This window comes from Octodon degus, unplaced genomic scaffold, assembly GCF_000260255.1.
Source record: "Octodon degus isolate 3935 unplaced genomic scaffold, OctDeg1.0 scaffold00035, whole genome shotgun sequence".
In the NCBI taxonomy this organism is placed as follows: domain Eukaryota; kingdom Metazoa; phylum Chordata; class Mammalia; order Rodentia; family Octodontidae; genus Octodon; species Octodon degus.
The window spans coordinates 12,938,792-12,955,544 of NW_004524611.1; the positions used below are offsets into that span (position 1 = coordinate 12,938,792).

Below are 16,753 nucleotides of genomic sequence, written 5' to 3' on the forward strand. Positions count from 1 at the left end.
CCATAGCTTTCTCTGGGTCTTAGGATCCCTTCTGTTAAATAGGAGACTGGCTGGTTCCTTGGAAGGGTTGCATCCGAGCAGGGACAGCAGACATGACAGTCAGCTAACCTGGTGTATGAGGAGCCTTGGAGGGGGAGACGCCTCCCCAGCTCTTTCTGGTCCCCTAAGCCCTGCAGGTGCTGCCCTGCCTGTGACGGTCACCTCAGCCTAGCTCAGAGGCCCTCAGCTGTTATGCCAAGCAGTCTCAGCTATGATGCACTCTTGTCCCTAGCAAGTGACATTTGAATTAAAGGGAAATCACCACAATGGCTCCTGCTTCTTCTTTTTTTTTTTTTTTTTTTTTTTGCCAAAACCCAGGAGAGCCTCACATGGGGCAGATACATTGCAGCCTTGCCCTGAGACCCTGTAGGAAACATGGCTGTACCTGGCAAGTCTGTATAGCATAAGGAGTGTGTAAAAAATGCCCAAAGCCAGTGCTGTAAGTAATTTAGAATCCAAAGCAAAAACAGACAGGAAGTCCGGTGTTAGCATTTTACAGGACAGGTTTGGAGACACAGCTTGCCCTAAATCCTGGGTGACTTGTCACAGCAGAGGCCAGCTGGCCCTTGGCACTTGTTCTGCTCCACAGAAGCCCAAGCCGGGATGGAGGGTGCAGCTATGACGACACATGTCGGGCTCTATCCCAGGCTGTCCCTGCAGCCAGCTAGGAGGTCCTCGGGTGTCAGGCCCTTCCAGCAGTAACCCCAAAGGCCGAAAGTGAGCGCGCTGGGCACAGCAAACCAGTCTGAGTCTGGTGGTTCCCTCAGGCCTGGTGTGGGCTCCTTCAGTGCAAACAAGAGGGTCTGTCATAGGGAAGGGTTTCCCGCAGCCCCGCCCCTTCTGTCCCAAAGCAGCAGCTCAGGTGGGAGTCATGGTTCAGCTGTCTCCAGCCCCTCCCCAACCCCAGCCCTGTTCCCCTTTTCAGGCCTTGGTCACAGCTCAGGTGACCCACAGCTCAGAGTAACACCTGCACACACACACACACACACACACACACACACACACACACACGATCCCAGCTCTGTTCTGTCACCACTTCCCGCCAAACTGAAACTTTGCCAGTGGGGGTTGAACCTAGGCCCTTTTGCACTGAGAAGCAGGCCTGGCCCTTACTTCTGAGACTGGGTCTTGGTAGCAGCTGGGCTGGGCTCAGCCCCCCAGAGCGCTGGAATCACAGGTGTGCACCCCCCCAGGTCTGGCTTAGAGTGAAATTTCTTGATCTTCACGCCCTGGTCTGCAAACCTTCACCCCACATCCCCAGCTACTGCCAACAGGGCTCTTGACCTCTGTGGCCAGCCATACCCTCGCTGGTCACTGTCACCCTCCAGGGAGGACGCTATCCTTGCAGCCTCAACCCCATCTCCTGGCCCCTGCAGGGGGCAGGGCTCTGTGCTGCATCCTCTCCACTCCTCCCTTGAGACTGTTCCTAGTCTGTGTTTCTGAGCCACTGTGCAAGGACAGCCTGCCTGGTCGCTACTGTGTGGCTGGGTGACCTGAACCTATGTCCCAAACAGCCTTGGCTGCCCCCAGCACACCCTGGGCCCTGCAGATCCCAACTCCTGGCGGTCACACACACACCCTCGCTCCACCCCCCCCCCATCATGTGGCTGTAGCTGCCGACCCTCAGTGGTCTGCATCCCGCTGCTCGCCTCTGCCAACCCTGGTGTGGGTGCTGTCAGGCCAGTGCTCAGGAGCCCAGAGTCCCCACTCAGAACCTTCTCACCCACTCACACAGTGAGACCTCAGCACCCTTGCCTGACGCAGGGTTCCCATGCCTCCCCAGGTCCCTAGCACCACGGGCCCAGGTGTTTGGGGTGGGGGCTTGGCCCAGATCAGCTGCTGACCTGGAGAGCCATGCTCCAGCCTGCCCAGTGTCCCTGATAAAAACTATACAGTGGCCATCAGGGTTTCCTGCGGGTGACCCTGCTTCCCCACTGCAGACATGGGCTGCTCTGTGCCTCCACAGTGCCAGGACAAGGGATGGAGCTGTTCACATCCAGCCCTTGCCGTGGAGCTTCCCCTCTGTGTGTTGGTCACTGCTGTCCCTGGGACCTGCCCATCCCAGGTTCTGGTTGGGTGGATGGACGAAGCTCCTGCTGTCTGTCTATACAGTGACCTGTGCAGGACTGGAGAGCCCAGCCCCGTTTGGTTGGCTGAGCCCCCAGTCTGGCTGAGCCACACAGCCTTCCACTCAGACTTACTTGCCTGACACCCCCACAGCCTCAGCCCTGTCACCTCTCCCAACTGTTACCTGGCCACGCCTGCCACCCCAGATCCCCAGCCACACCAGCGGTGGACCTGGGTCGGGTGTGGAGGAGGACAGTGCTGCTGGGCAGCTCCCTGCCAAGGAGCTGTCCTTCCCCCTAGATCCCCAGGCGTCCGCCCAAGGGGCTGGAGGGGCCGTAGCAGTTCTGGTATCCCCTGTACCTTAGTTCCAGGCTCCCCTAGGCTTCCTTCGCTGCCACATCCCCATTCACATAGTCGGGCTCATCCTCATCCTCATCCGGGCTCCCCGCTGCTCTGAGTACTTGTTCTACAGACCAGGGGGCAGGTGTGTGTGGGGCGTTCCACACTGCCCCTTGTTGCTCCCCAGCTGTCCCAGCTCAGAGCCCAGACGCCACAGCAGTCCTGAGGATGTCACACTGCAGGGATTCTGTGGTTGGTCAGTCCGTTGGTCTGTCTATCTGTCCGTCCATGGAATTTGCCAGAGATAGCCCTGCTCAGGGAACTGAGGTGGTGCTGCCAAGGGGAGTGCTGGTGGAGCTTGGAACATGCACAGCCTCAGGGGCACTGGAGGCCACGCTGTGGGTCAGCTGGACTGGGGGAGGGGAGCTCCCCCACCCATCCCCCTGCCACCTACCCTGGGTCCGCATGGATGCCTGCCACTGGTGGATGGATGCTGAGTTCTGATAGTCCTCAGAGTCCTCCCTGTCTGCAGGATAAGGACAGGCTGAAGGAAAGTGGCCACTGGCCAGGCCTCAGGACCACAAGGCCCCCAGCACCAGGTCCCGGGCAGTGCACCATCTCTGGGACACTGACTGGGCAACACTTTGCTAAGAGGCCCAAATACCAGGGCCCTCAGGTCCCAAGGCAGGAAAGGCTCCAGCTAAGGAGCTTCAGTGCAGAAGCCCAGGTGCCCAGGGAGAAGACCCGTGCCTTTCCAGCCCAGCCTGCAGGATCGAAGCTTACCTGGCTCCGCGTTCCTGATCTGGGGCTGGCAAGTGAGCACGTTCTCATAGGAGTTGGTGTCGTCCTCATCTGTGAGTGAGGCGGGCAAGTAGCAGAGCTCGGCCTGCCTGCCCATGGCCTCCTGCCCTTTGCAGGGCACCCGCCCCGCCCCGCCCAGTGCTCTGGCTTTCCCCTACTGGAGTTCTCCTTTCCTGGTCTCCTTCGCTCTTCTGTGACACTGGAGGTTGAACCCAGTGGTTCACACTGGGCTACATCCCCAGCATCCCTTTTTATTTTTCATTCTGAGATAGGGTCTCATGAGGCACTGAGTTCCCCAGGCTGGGCCTGGACCTCAGGTCCTCCTGCTTCAGCCTCCCGAGCGCTGGGATGACAGATGTGCACCATGCCAGTGCCAGAATTATGGGATCCTCTCTTTGGGAAGCAAAGGTGTTAAGAGCCAAAGGCCCAGCATCCAGCCCAGCCCGGATGACCAGGGTCTCGGGACCCTGCCTGCCAACCAAGCACACCTGGCCCCTCCTCTGTCTCACCTTCCGGGGGCTTCCGGGACCACATCCAGTGGTAATAGTCTGTGGTGATGGGGTCTCTGGCCAAAGAAACAGACACAGGCTGGTAGGTTGGCGGCGTCAGGGGGGACTGTGAGGGGCCAGCATGATTGGGGCAGCTGTCATACACCCAAGGGGGGCTCTACCCTCTAGCCTCCCCATCACCCAAGTGACCTGGGACAATGTGCCCATGTGTGAGGACACTCTGCCCTCTAGCCTCCCCATCACCCAAGTGACCTGGGACAAATGTGCCCATGTGTGAGGACACAGAGGCGGGCAGTACAGGTACAGACCCCCAAGGACGTCCCTCTATCCCGCACAGCCCAGCCCTGAGGCAAAGTAGTGCTGCTGGTGGGGGAATGGGACTCAGAGATGACACACGAGGTAGCTGAGGTGGGGTGGGCAGGGCGGGGCTGGGTGCCACTCACATGTAGGCATCAGACTCTGGTCTGCTCCCTGGAGGAGGCGGCTACAGTTAGGCCCAAGCTGGGCAGCAGCCCCCTCCACCCCTTGTAGCCCCCTCACCTTTGCTGAAGTTCTGGTACCTGGGAGACCCGGATTCTGGAAGAAAGGCCAGGTGTGGTCCCCTCCTCCTCCCTACAGGCCACCCCACCGTCCCAGCCCCGCCCAGTCTCAGGCACTCACCCTCAAGCAGGGTGGAGAAGCGCAGCAGCTTGTCCTTCCTGTGGGTGGGGAAGGGTTTCAGGCAATGGCCACTGGAGCTTTGGGAACCAGGGAGGGGTCAGGTACAGCCCAGGCTCAGCCCCATGGGAACCCCAGGCTATGGCACCCCTCACTCAGAGTGATAGGGACCATTCCTACCCTGTGGGGGCCGTGTTGGAGGCTGCATCCATCTGGGGTCCTGGTGATGCCTGCCTAACTGCTGCAAGGGGAAAGAGGTGTGGGTGGGCCTGGGCTACCCACACACACCAGGCGTGGCCATGGGGACAGAAAGGATCTTTCTCATTTGTTTTTTGTGGTCCTTGGGATTGAACCCAGGGCCTTCACACTGAGCTCCAGCCCCAGCATTTAAGTGGTTTTTTGTTTTTTTTTTAATTTTGAGGCAGCATCTCACGAAGTTCCCAAGTTGCCCAGGCTGGGATGAGGCTTGCTACCCTCCTGTCTCAGCTTCCCAGAGTACTGGGGTGACACTGCCACACCTGGCTCCTGATGTGAGCCCTGCCCTGAGCCCCATCCGAGCGCCTGGGGACTCACAGGAATAGGTCCGAGCAGCCACTGAGAAGCTCTGCTGATTCGCTTGCCTGGAATACACAGGAGGCCGAGCTGAGTGGGGCTTGGCCCCCGCAGCCCAGGGACACAGGGACAGGAGAGACACGGACAAGTAGGGACAAGGGTCAGGGAGCGGAGAGTAATTGTAGGGACAGGCTGTCACCTTAGAGCCTCAGACCCAGGGTCCCCACTCCATCCCGGCACCACCAGCTGACACCCTCTACATGTCCCTGGGCCATGGCCAGGCCACCCCCTGGCTGCACCCCAGCCTTTGCCCCTATTCCCAAGAGGCCTCAGCCTGCTGAGGTCAAAGCTCCCAGAAGACTCAGCAGGGTGGGCTTCCCATGCTAGCTCCGACAGCCCTTCCTTAACAGAAGCCTGGTTTATTATTTGTATTTATTTATCTATTTATTTATTTAGAGCCAGGGGCCTGCTGTTTGTGACCCTGCTGCCTGGGCCTCCTGGGCTTGGGAGGACGCCTGGGTAGAAGACTGAGTTTTACAGTATTTCAGCAGCCACAAGCCCATCTCAAAGCTGTGTGCCTCCTTCACACCTAAGTGCAGCCATGTGGACAGTTTCCTGTCAGGGACTTGCAAAAAGCTTGTTATTTCCAAAAGTCTCCCCATGGGCACAGCCAACTGGAGCAAACCCATTTTGTCCGTATCTCTTGCTTGCTACTGCTTGGAATGTAGAGGTAAGGAGTGGTGCTCCAGCTGCCATCTTGGGCCATGCAGATTGCGAGCCTCCCCTTCCATATTTGGGGAGCCAATTAGCCACTGGTTCAAGCACGACCCGGGGCTTCTCTCCTTGACTAGAGCAGGTCCCTGAGAGCCAGGGTGAGCTGATTCAGGAGGGATGCCCTATGCTCCCAGGAGAGAGACAGATGTGGCTTCCTGTTGGGGACGATTTGGGAGCAGGGCCAGGTGCACACAGCAGTCACTTCCTGCAGCGTGGTGGGCCTGAGCCCAGCCTTGGCAACACCCAGGGGCAGGGACAGGTGTCCAAGGGAGGAGGGCAGCCCTGGCTCCCCATGCCACCCCAACACGAGAACGTGTGGCTTCTAGCCTGGGTCCATCAGGAAGGAGAGGAGGGACAAGGGGCCCTAAGAGACCCCAGAGGGCTCCTCCTAGCCCAGGGTGGAAGGGATTCCATTTCACATCTCATTGGTTTTTCAGTTACAAAAGGAAATGAGGACGGCTGTGTGCGTGTGCACACATGCACTGCGCATGCGTGACAGCACCCACGTGTGTGTACTGGGGGGTCTGTGACCGCGCTCTGGCCCCCAGACTTGTCCCTGGGCTCCAGCCGCACCCCAGTTCTGCTTCTGGACCTTTGCCTTTCCTCGGTCGCGTCCAGAGATGCTGCAGTCTGTGCTCGGCGATTTCCGCGAGGTGCACACACTGCGCGTGCTCTGTCCGGCCCCAGCCTCGCCAGCCCCTACTTGCCTTCTAGCTGGCAAAGCAGGGCTCCCAGTCTGTCCCCAGTCCCGGGGACTCTGGAGGAGTGCAGATTGGCTGTCACCATCATCCCCGGGACCCACAGAGCTACCCATGGCTGAAGGGCTGAGGGACCCCACGCCCAGGACTCCTGAAGACTCCGGGCTCCCAGCTGGGGCGACTCACAGACTCTTCCGCTCGTAGATTTTCTCCGTCCTCTTCGCCCCTGTGAAACACAGGCCACGTGAGCAGGCGTCTGTGGCCCTGAACGGTGGCGCCTGTGCCCCAAGGACCCTGCAGGCTCAGACCGCGCCTGCTCACTTTTAGGAGTTTAGAGGGGTTGCGCAGGTGCTCGGCCTGCTCCTGGCTGGAGCAATTTCCTGGCGCCACTTTTTTCCCCCCAGTACTGGGCGTGGAGGCCAGGGTCTGTGCCCTGAGTCAGATACCCGACCCTCTTTTTTTTTTTTTATGTTGAGACAGTCTTGCTAAATTGCTAATTTGTCCAGACTGGGTTAAATTTGTAGCCATCCTGACTTGGCCTCGAAGCACACTGGGATCATGGGTGTGCGCCACCACGCCCAGCTCAGAGACCACACGAGTGCCAGTGCAACCAAGGCCCCCAGGGAACGGGACCGTGTCCTCTGGGCCAGCTCAGAGGCACCACCCCCTGACCAGGGCCTCCTCCCTTGGGCGTTGACGTCCCCCTTACCTGGGCGGGAGCAGCGCACGCACAGCCCGGCCATGGCTCCCAGTAGCAGCAGCAGCGCCGCCCCTGAACACAGCATCTCGGTTTCAGCGCCCATGTCCTTGGTGTCCCCACCTGCAACACTGTGTTCAGTGTGAGCCCATTAACGGCCTGCAGTCCCAGCTCTGGGAGGCTGAGGCAGGAGGATCATGGGTGCAGGGTTAGCGTGGGCAAGATGGTGAGACTTTCTGAAACGGAACAAAAGAAATGGCCCCAGCCCATGGCCCCAATCCTGGCTCTGCCCTCTGTGTCACACCGGGCCTACCCTTGGCCTCCAGACACCTGAAAATTGGTTTCCTTTTTCAACACCTGCGGGGAGGAGAGACAGGGAAAGCTTCCTGGAGGAAGTGGCTCTGAGAGCTGAGGTAGAAAAGGGGGCCTTGCCAAGGGGCTGCGGTGCCAGCTGGTAGGGGGAGGGGCTGGGGCGCCACACCTGGGAGGCTCGGGGCTCCCTGATGGCAGGTGGCATAGCTTGGGGAATAAATAGTCCAACCCTTTGAAGCACTCCAGAAAGAATCAAGGCAAACTCAAAAGAGACTCAGCCCTGCCTGCGCTGGGGATGGCAATGCGCTGCTGCAATTCCAGTATCCTAGGAGGCTGAGGCAGGGAGGTGGAAAATTCTAGCCCACAGTGAGCAACTTGGCAAGACTTTATCTCAAAATAAAAAATAAGCCCTTTGGCGGCCATCGCTGGAGTTGCAGCGGTCAAAATGAAGTTTAATCCCTTTGTGACTTCGGACCGAAGCAAAAACCATGAAAGGCAGCTCAATGTGCCTGCCCACATTCGCAGGAAAATTAGGTCTTCTCCTCTTCCCAAAGAGCTGAGACAGAAACACGATGATCACTCTATGCCCCTCTGAAAGGATGATGAAGTTCAGGTTGTGCGAGGGCACTATTAAGGTCAGCAGATCGGCAACATAGTCCAGGCTTACAGGAAGAAGTGTGGCATCTACACTGAATGGGGGCAGCGGGAATAGCAAGGGGCACAGCTGTCCACCTGGGCATCCACCCCCATGAGGTGGTTAGCACCAGGCTAAGACTAGACAAAGATCCTGGAACGGAAAACCAAGTCTCGCCAAGTAGGAAAGGAAAAGGGAAAATGCAAGGAAGAAATGATCGAGAGAAACAGGAATAAAGTCCTCCTGTGTGCAACTTTTTTTTCTTTTTGCGGAGCTGGGAATTGAACTCAGGCCATTGTGCTTGCCAGGCCACTGCTTATTCAACTGAGCTATCTCCCCAGCCAGCTCCATTGTGTGCAACTTTTAATTAAAAACTGCTGAAATGAAAAAATAGGGCCAGGGAGATAGCTCAGTAGCATAAGGGCTTGCCTGGCAAGCGCAGGGTCCAGAGTTCAATCCCTGGTACCACAAAAATAAACAAACAAACAAAAAATAAAATGAAAAAAATAAATAAAAAGGGCTGGGGATACAGCTCAGTGCAGAGGGCCTGGGTTGAGTCACCAGTGTGGAAAAAGAGAAGTGGAGGGAGAAGGAAAAAGACGCAGAGAGACTCAGTGCCTGGCCCTGAAAGGGGACAGAGTAAGGGGCCAGCCCTGTCAGGTACTGTGCAGCCCAGCTCTGCCCTGACAGACAAGGCGGCTCCCACCTCCAGCAGGGGAAGGAGAGGCTCAGGGCAGCCTCAGAGTGGAAGAGGGAGCTGCACCGTCCCCCTCCTGCCTGCATTCCCGCCTGCGTGGCTGGGCTGTGCCCTCCCTGGATGAGTGGCCCAGGCAGCTCCCCCTAGCTCACTGAGCCTCCAGAGTCACTGTGGCAAAGGTGACACAGAAGCCATGTGTGACATGGAAGCTGAACGAGTCAGAAGGGACCGGGACTTCCCCGCCCTGTGACTGCCACTCCCTCACCACCAGGTTCCTCTGGGGCCCTGAGTTCCTCTCTCACCACCCAGGGGCAATTTAATGCAATCCCAATCAAAATACCAACAGCACTCCTCGCACAACTGGAGAAAACAAAGAAGAGAAACCAGGAGGAACCTGGACTAGTGAAACAGCTCCGGGTAACAAAGGCAAGGCAGGGGCATCATGGTCTCAGGCTTCAAGTTTTATTAGGAAGCTACAGTGATTCCAACAGCATGGTACTGGCACAAAAGCAGACACATGGATCATTGGAACAGAAGAGGCAGGGCCGGGGAGATGGCTCAGTAGAGTAAGCGCTTGCCTGGCAAGCACAAGGGCCTGAGTTCAATCCCCGGTTCTGAAAAAAAAAGAAACAACCCCATGCATAAGCCCGGTATGATGGTGCACACCTGTAACCCCAGCACTCCAGAGGATGAGGCAGGATTGTTGTGAGTTCAAGACCAGCCTGGGCTACAAAGTGAGCCCAAGGCCAGCCTGAACTGCATAGCGAGACCCTGTCTCAAGAAGACAGACAAAAAGAATCAACAAATGGGATCACAAAAAGCTTCTGCAACACACACACACACACACACACACACACACACACACACAGAGCTTCTTCACAGCAAAGGAAAACAACCAAAACAGTAAAGAAACAGCCTAAAGAATGGGGAAAGAATGTTGCCAGCTGCTCTAAGGATGAACACCTAAAATATATAAAAAACAAAAAAATTGAGACCCCCCAGAAGAAAATACCCAATCAAAAAGTGGACAACTGAAATGAACAGACACTTCTGCCATGAAGAAATACAAGCTGGGAATGGTGGCACATGCCTATAATCCCAGCACTTGGGAAGCTGAGGCAGGAGGATTCTTGGGAGTTTGAGGCCATGCTGGGCTCCATAGTGAACTCAACGCCAGCCTGAGTTGCATAGTGAAAACTTGTCTCAAACAAGAATCACCACCGCCACCACAACAACAACAACAACAAAAACCAATAAAGCAAACAAAACCAAAAGAAGTAAAACAAATGGCCAATAAATAAATGAAACGTCCGACCTCTCTGGCCATTAGGGAAATACAAATTCAAACACCACTGAGATTCTGCTCACTCCAGAAAAAATGACTGTCTTCAACAAATTAAATACTGCTTGGCAGACACTGGGACCGGGGTTCATTCCCTGGCATGCCGTGTCATGCCAGCCCTGCCCCCGGGGTGCACTGAGACAGCAATTGAGACTGGGCATGGTGGCCTGCCTATAATCCTAGTGTTTGGGAGGCTAGGATTTTTTTTTTTTTTTCCGGAACCAGGGATTGAACTCAGGCCCTTGCACTTGCCAGGGAAGCACTTATTCCACTGAGCCATCTCCCTGGCCCCTGAGAGGATGCTGGGATTTATTTATTTATGTATGTATGTATGTATGTATGTATGCATGTAGGCTGAAAATAGGAGGACCACTATTTATTTATTTATTTATTTATTTATTTATTTATTTATTTATTTTGGTGGAACCAGGGATTGAACGGAAGCACTTATTCCACTGAGCCATCTCCCTGGCCCCTGAGGAGGACCACTATGAGTCTGATCTGTGTAGTGAGACCCTGTAGACCCTGTATTAAAAACATTTAAAAAAAAAAGAAGAAAGAAATTAAATAATAACATGTGCTGGCAGGGCTGTGGAAGAAAGCAGCCCTTCTCCACTCTTGGCATGTAGACTGGCGCAGCCTCTTGCTGTAGGATGCACTTCTTTATCTACTTTACCTGCCCAAAGCTTGCTCTGCAGAGCCTGTTTCTTCTGCTGCCTTTAATAAAGCTTTCCTACAATTAAAAAAAAAAAAAAAAAACACCCTAAAAGCAGAATTTCATTCGACCCGTTGTTCGCCTTCTAGGAATCTTCCTGACAGAGTTGCAGACACCTCACTACAGCGATCCCCGCACACCCACATCGAGGGCAGCACAACTCATGACAGCTAAATCTTGGGAGTGGCTTCTGTGTCCATTAACAGATGAACTCATAAAGAAAACGTGGTGTTTCTGTACAGTGGAGCACTACTCTGCCATAAAGAAGGAAAAACCTGAGTCCTTTCAAGTAAAGTGGATGCCCCTTAACCACAATGCTCACTGAGGTGAGCCAGGCACACATGCTTAATTATTATGGTTTCTCTGATATCAGAAACCCAAAGTATAAATAAAGAGTAGAGTATCTCTGCTGAGGACCAGCTTGATGGGGTGCAAAACAGGCAGTACTGACATTAATAAATTGGCATCGAGGGGCCGGGGAGATAGCTAGTAGAATAAGCGCTTGCCTGGCAAGCGCAAGGGCCTGAGTTCAACCCCCAGTTTCGTAAATAAATAAAGAAATCGGCATAATGTCAATAGAGAGTCTGTCCTAGGCCTGTGTGGCAAGGCCTGCGGCTGGTGTGGGGGTGGAATTAACCCTCAAGCCAAAGGCTGGGGCTGAGGCCAGGAAAGGGGCTACAAAATCCTGATGTCCCAAAGAAAGAGAAGCACCCCTTCAGGGCGTGGTGGTGCACGCCTAATCTCAGCACTCAGGAGGCTGAGGCAGGAGGACTGCTGTGAGTTTGGGGCCAGCCTGGGCTATACAGTGAGACTTTGTCTCAAAACTGAATGAATAGGGGCTGGTGAGATGGCTCAGTGGTCTAAAGCACCTACTTGGAACAAGCTTAGCAAGGCACAGGGACCGCGGTTCGATCCCCCAACACCACATGCCAGCCAGCCCTGCCCCCTGGTGGGCTGAGCTCCCCCCCATAAATAAATTAAAAAAAAACTGAATGAATAAATAAATAGATGAATCAGCAGCACAGCCGAGGACTTTGTAGCTCACACCCAAATTTCTCTCTCCCAGCTCAGTAGCTGGGGGGGGGGGCAGGTAACTGGGCTACAAGTGAACCACGATCTAGTCCAGGGTGCTTTTCACAAGAAGGCGCTGTTCCTCAATCCTCGAGCCTCGCCTGCGTCACCCGCCCACCCCCGCAGCTTCCTGCAGCCACCAGCACACCCCCAGGGTAGACGTGCGCCCAGGGAAGGCCGGCGGGGCCTTCCTCTCAGCCCTTCTGCTGCTGTGCCTGCCCACATGCCTGTGCCTGCATTAGCGGCGTAGTCTATTTCTCTGCTCCCTCACACCCCGAGCAGGAGGCCGGGGCCCCGCAGCTCTCCGCGTCCCGCTGCCCTCACTCGGCCCCAGGGCGCCGCCAACTGTGGTCTCAAAAAGGAAAGAGCGAAATAATAGATCCTGGGAAACAGAAAGAAAACTCGTGCACAAGCGAGAAGGGGACCCAGAGATGGAAGGCCGGGTGGATGGGTGGGGAAGCGGGGAAGCGGGAACCGAAAGTGAGAATTCAGGGCAGTTACGTGCTGTGTGTGTGCGGCAACTGCCCAGCGTGAAGAATCCTGACATGCTGCAAATGCGTGCTAATCAGATAAAAGGGGATCCAGCCTGCCATCCCACCCCTCTGGAGCTTGAGTCAGGAAGACTGGAACTTTGAGCCCAGCCGGGGCAGCTGAGTACCTTAGCCCGACCCTGTCTCAGAATAAAAATAATAATAATAATAATTTTTTTGAAAAGGGCAGACCAAATAGCTCAGTAGATTAAAGTGCCTTCTTAGACAGTCGCAGGGGCTGAGTTCTATCCCCGGGCCTGCTGGGCCGGCCCTGCCCCCCGGGAGTGCTGAAACAGCGACTGAGACTGGGCATGGTGGTGGGAGTCTGGAATCCCAGCTCTTGGGAGGCTGTAAACAGGCGGATCACTAAGAGTCCGATCCATGCAGTGAGACCATGTACAGCCTGTACACCCTGCCCGAATATATATACATATATATGGCTGGGGGTGACTCAGTGCCCCAGCTCTGGGCTGGAGGCCGGTTAGGATGGTGAATTCTTTCTGCTGTGAAAGGCTGAGAAAGGCTCAGACACAGACGGAGTGCGGCCCAGTCCCAGCCTCCCTGTGGGGTGTGGAGACCCCAGATCAAGAGACAGGATGGCCCCTTAGGGGACGTGCAGGGCCAGGACCTGGGCTGCTGCTCAGGGAGAGTGGCCCTCGCCCAAGGACAGGTGGCTGATGCCCACATGTCCTCCTGCCTGTCACAGGGGTTAGCCTCGGCCTTTGCTTGGGCTCTTGTGGGACCCAGGAGCCAGGACCCCACAAGGGGCTGTGGCCCTGAAGAGCAGGTGTGATCCAGGGTCAGCGCCTCAACTCCTTCAGGGACCCCTTCCCTGGGGCCCAGAGGTGTGTCCTGTGTCACAGGGTCATACAGCAGCCGAGACGCAGGGCAGGGGTCAAAGCCAGGGCAGGCAGATACCAGATGCCATGCTTTATCCCTCCCTCTTGTCTGTCTCTCTGTCTCTGTCTCTCTCTGTCTCTCTCTGTCTCTCTCTGTCTCTCTCTCTCTCTCTCTCTCTCTCTCTCTCTCTCTCTCTCTCTCTCTCTCTCTCTGCAGGGTCTCATTATGTAGCCCAGACTGGTTTTCAATTCGCTATGTAGCCCAGGCTGGCCTTGAACTCACAGCAACCCTCCTGCCTCAGCCTCTCAAGCAGTGGGATTACAGATGTGCAGCACCACAGCCAGCCCATGCTCCTTTCTAAAGTTAAATTTGAAAATATGTAGCTCTAGCAGCGAGCTACATCCCCCCAGCCCTTTTCTTCTCTGTTTTTCTTTGGTTTAGTTTTTGAGACAATGTCTCGCTATGTACTTCAGGCTGGCCTTGAACTGGCTGGGTTGCCCAGACTGGCTTCTGCCTTGGCCGGCCAAGTGCTGGGCTTACAGGCTTATGCCTCCGTAGCTGGCTGACATTTCCATTTCTTTTTTTCTTTCTGTCTTTTTTGTGGAACCGGGGATTGAACTCAGGCCCTTGTGCTTGCCAGGCAAGGGCTTATTCTACTGAGCCATCTCTCTGGCCCCATGACATTTCTGTTTCTTGAGGTGGCACCTCATTCTACGACCGAAAGTGGCCTCAGTTTGGGATCCGCCTGCCTCAGCCTCCTAAGCAACTGTGATTAAGGGTGTGCATTACCCTGCCTTGGCAGTCATGGAATATTTGGACCAAAAAGCCCTGGTGCTTACTGCTGGCTGAAGCAATTCTCTGCTGTCTCGGTCTCACTCTCACAGGTGGAGAGAGGTGGGGAGGGAGGCTGTGCCCGGAGAGGGCCCCGAGGGCCAGGGGGGTTGGGTGGGAGCCACAGCCTCTGCTCTGCGGCTGAAATAGCTCAAAGGGAAGTGAGCAGTTTTCTTATGAGCTAGGCTTGCAGGAACCACTGGGGAACTCGCAGGCCCGGCCCAGCTCTGAGCCCACCCAGGCCCAGCAGGGTCTCAGGCCCAGCGGGTGGCAGGGGCCCGTGGGTCCCAACCACAGCCCACAGCTTCAGGAGGCTGGTGAGGCCCCGCGAGGGGCCCAGTGACCCAGTGGCCGCAAGGACCAGGAGGAACAGGGGCTGGAGACCCCTGTCGCTGGAGCCCCAGGCTGCCAGCATCACTCCCCTTGGATTCCTGTTGCGAGCCAGAGGGACTGTGGCCTCCCATGTCCCCAGAGCTCCCCAGGCTGTGCCTTGGCAGGGCCGCCCTGCAGCTTCCAGGGCCGAGCAGCTGGATGAGGACAGAGAGGACGGAAAGTGGCTGGAACTGGGAACAGACTGCCCCTGAGTGCCAGAAGGTACCAGGGTGGTGCCCTGGGCCAGCGGGGTGGGGGCCAGCAGGCAAGGAGTCACAGGGCGGGGACCAGCGGGGCAGCGCACAGTCGGGACCCTGGGGGGGCTCAGGTGCTGGGCCAGGCTTACCTGAGTCCGAGTCCTCACTGAGGCCGCCCCATCCCGGGACCTGCGTGAGCCACAGCGCTGCTGCCTCCAGAGGGCCGCGGGCAAAGCTGCAGCTTCCTGTCACCACTGAATCACCCTTCACACATCCGCCACCGGACAGGCCCAAGCCCGCGGTGAGGGGGGAGAGCACACAAGCGTACAGACGCACACCGAGTACGCACGGGCGCACAAGTCACTGGCTGGTGCGGCTGCGCGCACGCTGGTATCCCAGCGCTCTGGGAGGCTGAGGCAGGAAGGCTGCAAATTCAAGCCTAGGCTGCAGAGCTTAGTGACTTAGGGAGATCTGGTCTCAAAAAGAATAAAAAAGGTCTGGGGTGGGGCTCGGTTCGTGGGGTTTGTGGTCATTTCCGAGTAACATGCAGTACACAAATGTCACACACACAGGCAGGGGCGCGCATGAGGGGCAGGGAGGAGGGATGGAATTGTGGTGTTCACCTACACACAACAGGCAGCGCGCAGGAAGATGTGGAGACCAGGCACAGACACGGGGACAGTGACACACAGGAAAAGGACACCGTCCAGGGCATCATGGTCCACACGGACGGTGACACAGAGATCAGGGCCACATGGTGCACACAGCGAGAGGCGAGGACAGAACAGGGCGGCCGGGAGAGGAAGGCGCAGGGACGGCTGGGCACGCAGACAGACGTGGAGGATGCAGGACGGGGACGGGAACAGGCTCGGGCCCCAGGGCGGAGCGCGGGGGGCAGACAGCCGGGCCCGGGCGGTCGCGGGAGCCTCTGCGCTCCTCGGCGCTCAGGGCCGCTCCGGCGCGCTCGGGCACAGGTGGGTGACAGCGCCCCCGCCGCGCGTGGGCCCCGCTACACAGCCTGACCGAGGGCATGAGCCCTGGGTGGCGACCCTGCCCGGACGCTAGGCCGTGAGCCCCGGGCGTCCGCACGAGGGCTGGCAGTTCGGCGCCCCCAGGAGGGGGACACCGCGGGAGCCCGACCTCCTTCCGCCGCTGGCTGCGCCGCCCGCTGCTGCCCCCACGTGGGGGAGGCGGGCAGCGCGGCCCCGACTCGGAGCAGGAAAGAGGACGCGGCCAAGGCCCTCGGTCAGCCCGGTGCTCCGCCGGCCCAGGGCGCCCACGGCCCTCCGCCGCCTGTGTCCTCACTCGCGCTACTTTTGGAAAGCGTGGGGGTTTACGGGAGAAAAGCTCCGCGCCGCATCTCAGCGCAAGACCCGCTTTCTTCTCCGCGGCTGAGCTCAGGAAACTTCCTTTGGACGTCCAGTGGCCGCTGGGGGCGCCTGCGGTTATGTATGGGGGGGGGGGTTGGGTGGGTAGTAGAAATTTTGGCTTTTGCCTGTGCTGCCTCCCTGGCTCATGTTTCATTTTGAGACAGGGTTTCCTTAAATTGAAGGAACAGGTGACCCTCCTGCCTCAGCCTCTGCTGATTTTCACCATTTAGGAATAAAACTAGTATCTCAATTCTGAAGCCTTAATCTAACAATTCCTTGGTTGCTCGTGAAGCTATGCGTCTTCCTTTGGTTTTATTACTTCTGGTGTCATGACCCATTCGTGTTTACTGGCCTTGTACTTACTACATAGCCTACACTGGCCTCCATGTCCAGGAGATCCTCCTGCCTCAGCCTTCTCAGTGCTGGACTACAGGCATGTGCTGCTACACCTAGTGTATATAGGTTTCTAACACTGTTTTGATTTTCCTCCTACCCATGAACAGGAACTCTACACGACTGCTCTTTTTATTTTTTGGCTTGTTTTTATTTTTTTTTCTTTCTTTTTAAAAAAATAACTTAAGAACAAGGAAAAAGAATCTAACCCAAGGAAGGGGTTAGGACCTGAGCCTTGGGAGGAAAGGGGGGAGAGGCAGAGAGCGGAAGGTCCAGAGAGAGCCGATGGCCTGTCTGTCTCACTCGACACAGAGAA

At 56.7% G+C, this 16,753-nt stretch overlaps 1 protein-coding gene across 1 annotated transcript; it reads right to left on the reverse strand.

Annotated features, from left to right (window-relative positions):
* Nucleotides 1–517: 517 nt before the first annotated feature.
* Lat2 (linker for activation of T cells family member 2) lies at nt 518–14,964 on the reverse strand. The gene is made up of 13 exons (XM_023714537.1): nt 14,824–14,964; nt 7,146–7,256; nt 6,623–6,662; nt 4,986–5,032; nt 4,593–4,653; nt 4,416–4,453; nt 4,296–4,331; nt 4,199–4,226; nt 3,756–3,811; nt 3,229–3,297; nt 2,900–2,971; nt 2,467–2,572; nt 518–821 (listed from the first exon to the last, which is right to left on the reverse strand). Exons 2-12 carry the CDS (start codon nt 7,237–7,239, stop codon nt 2,484–2,486), a joined length of 630 nt encoding a protein of 209 aa, XP_023570305.1. The 5' UTR covers nt 7,240–7,256; nt 14,824–14,964; the 3' UTR covers nt 518–821; nt 2,467–2,483.
* Nucleotides 14,965–16,753: the final 1,789 nt, after the last annotated feature.

Bases quoted from the DNA above. Each gene is read 5' to 3' on its own strand.
- Lat2 (XM_023714537.1), bottom strand. From the start codon at position 7,239: ATGGGCGCTGAAACCGAGATGCTGTGTTCAGGGGCGGCGCTGCTGCTG. The intron at 6,663-7,145 runs GTAAGGGGGACG...TGTGTTTCACAG, and splicing joins CGTGCGCTGCTCCCGCCCAG to GGGCGAAGAGGACGGAGAAA. The intron at 4,454-4,592 runs GTAGGAATGGTC...CCCCACCCACAG, and splicing joins TCCAACACGGCCCCCACAGG to GAAGGACAAGCTGCTGCGCT.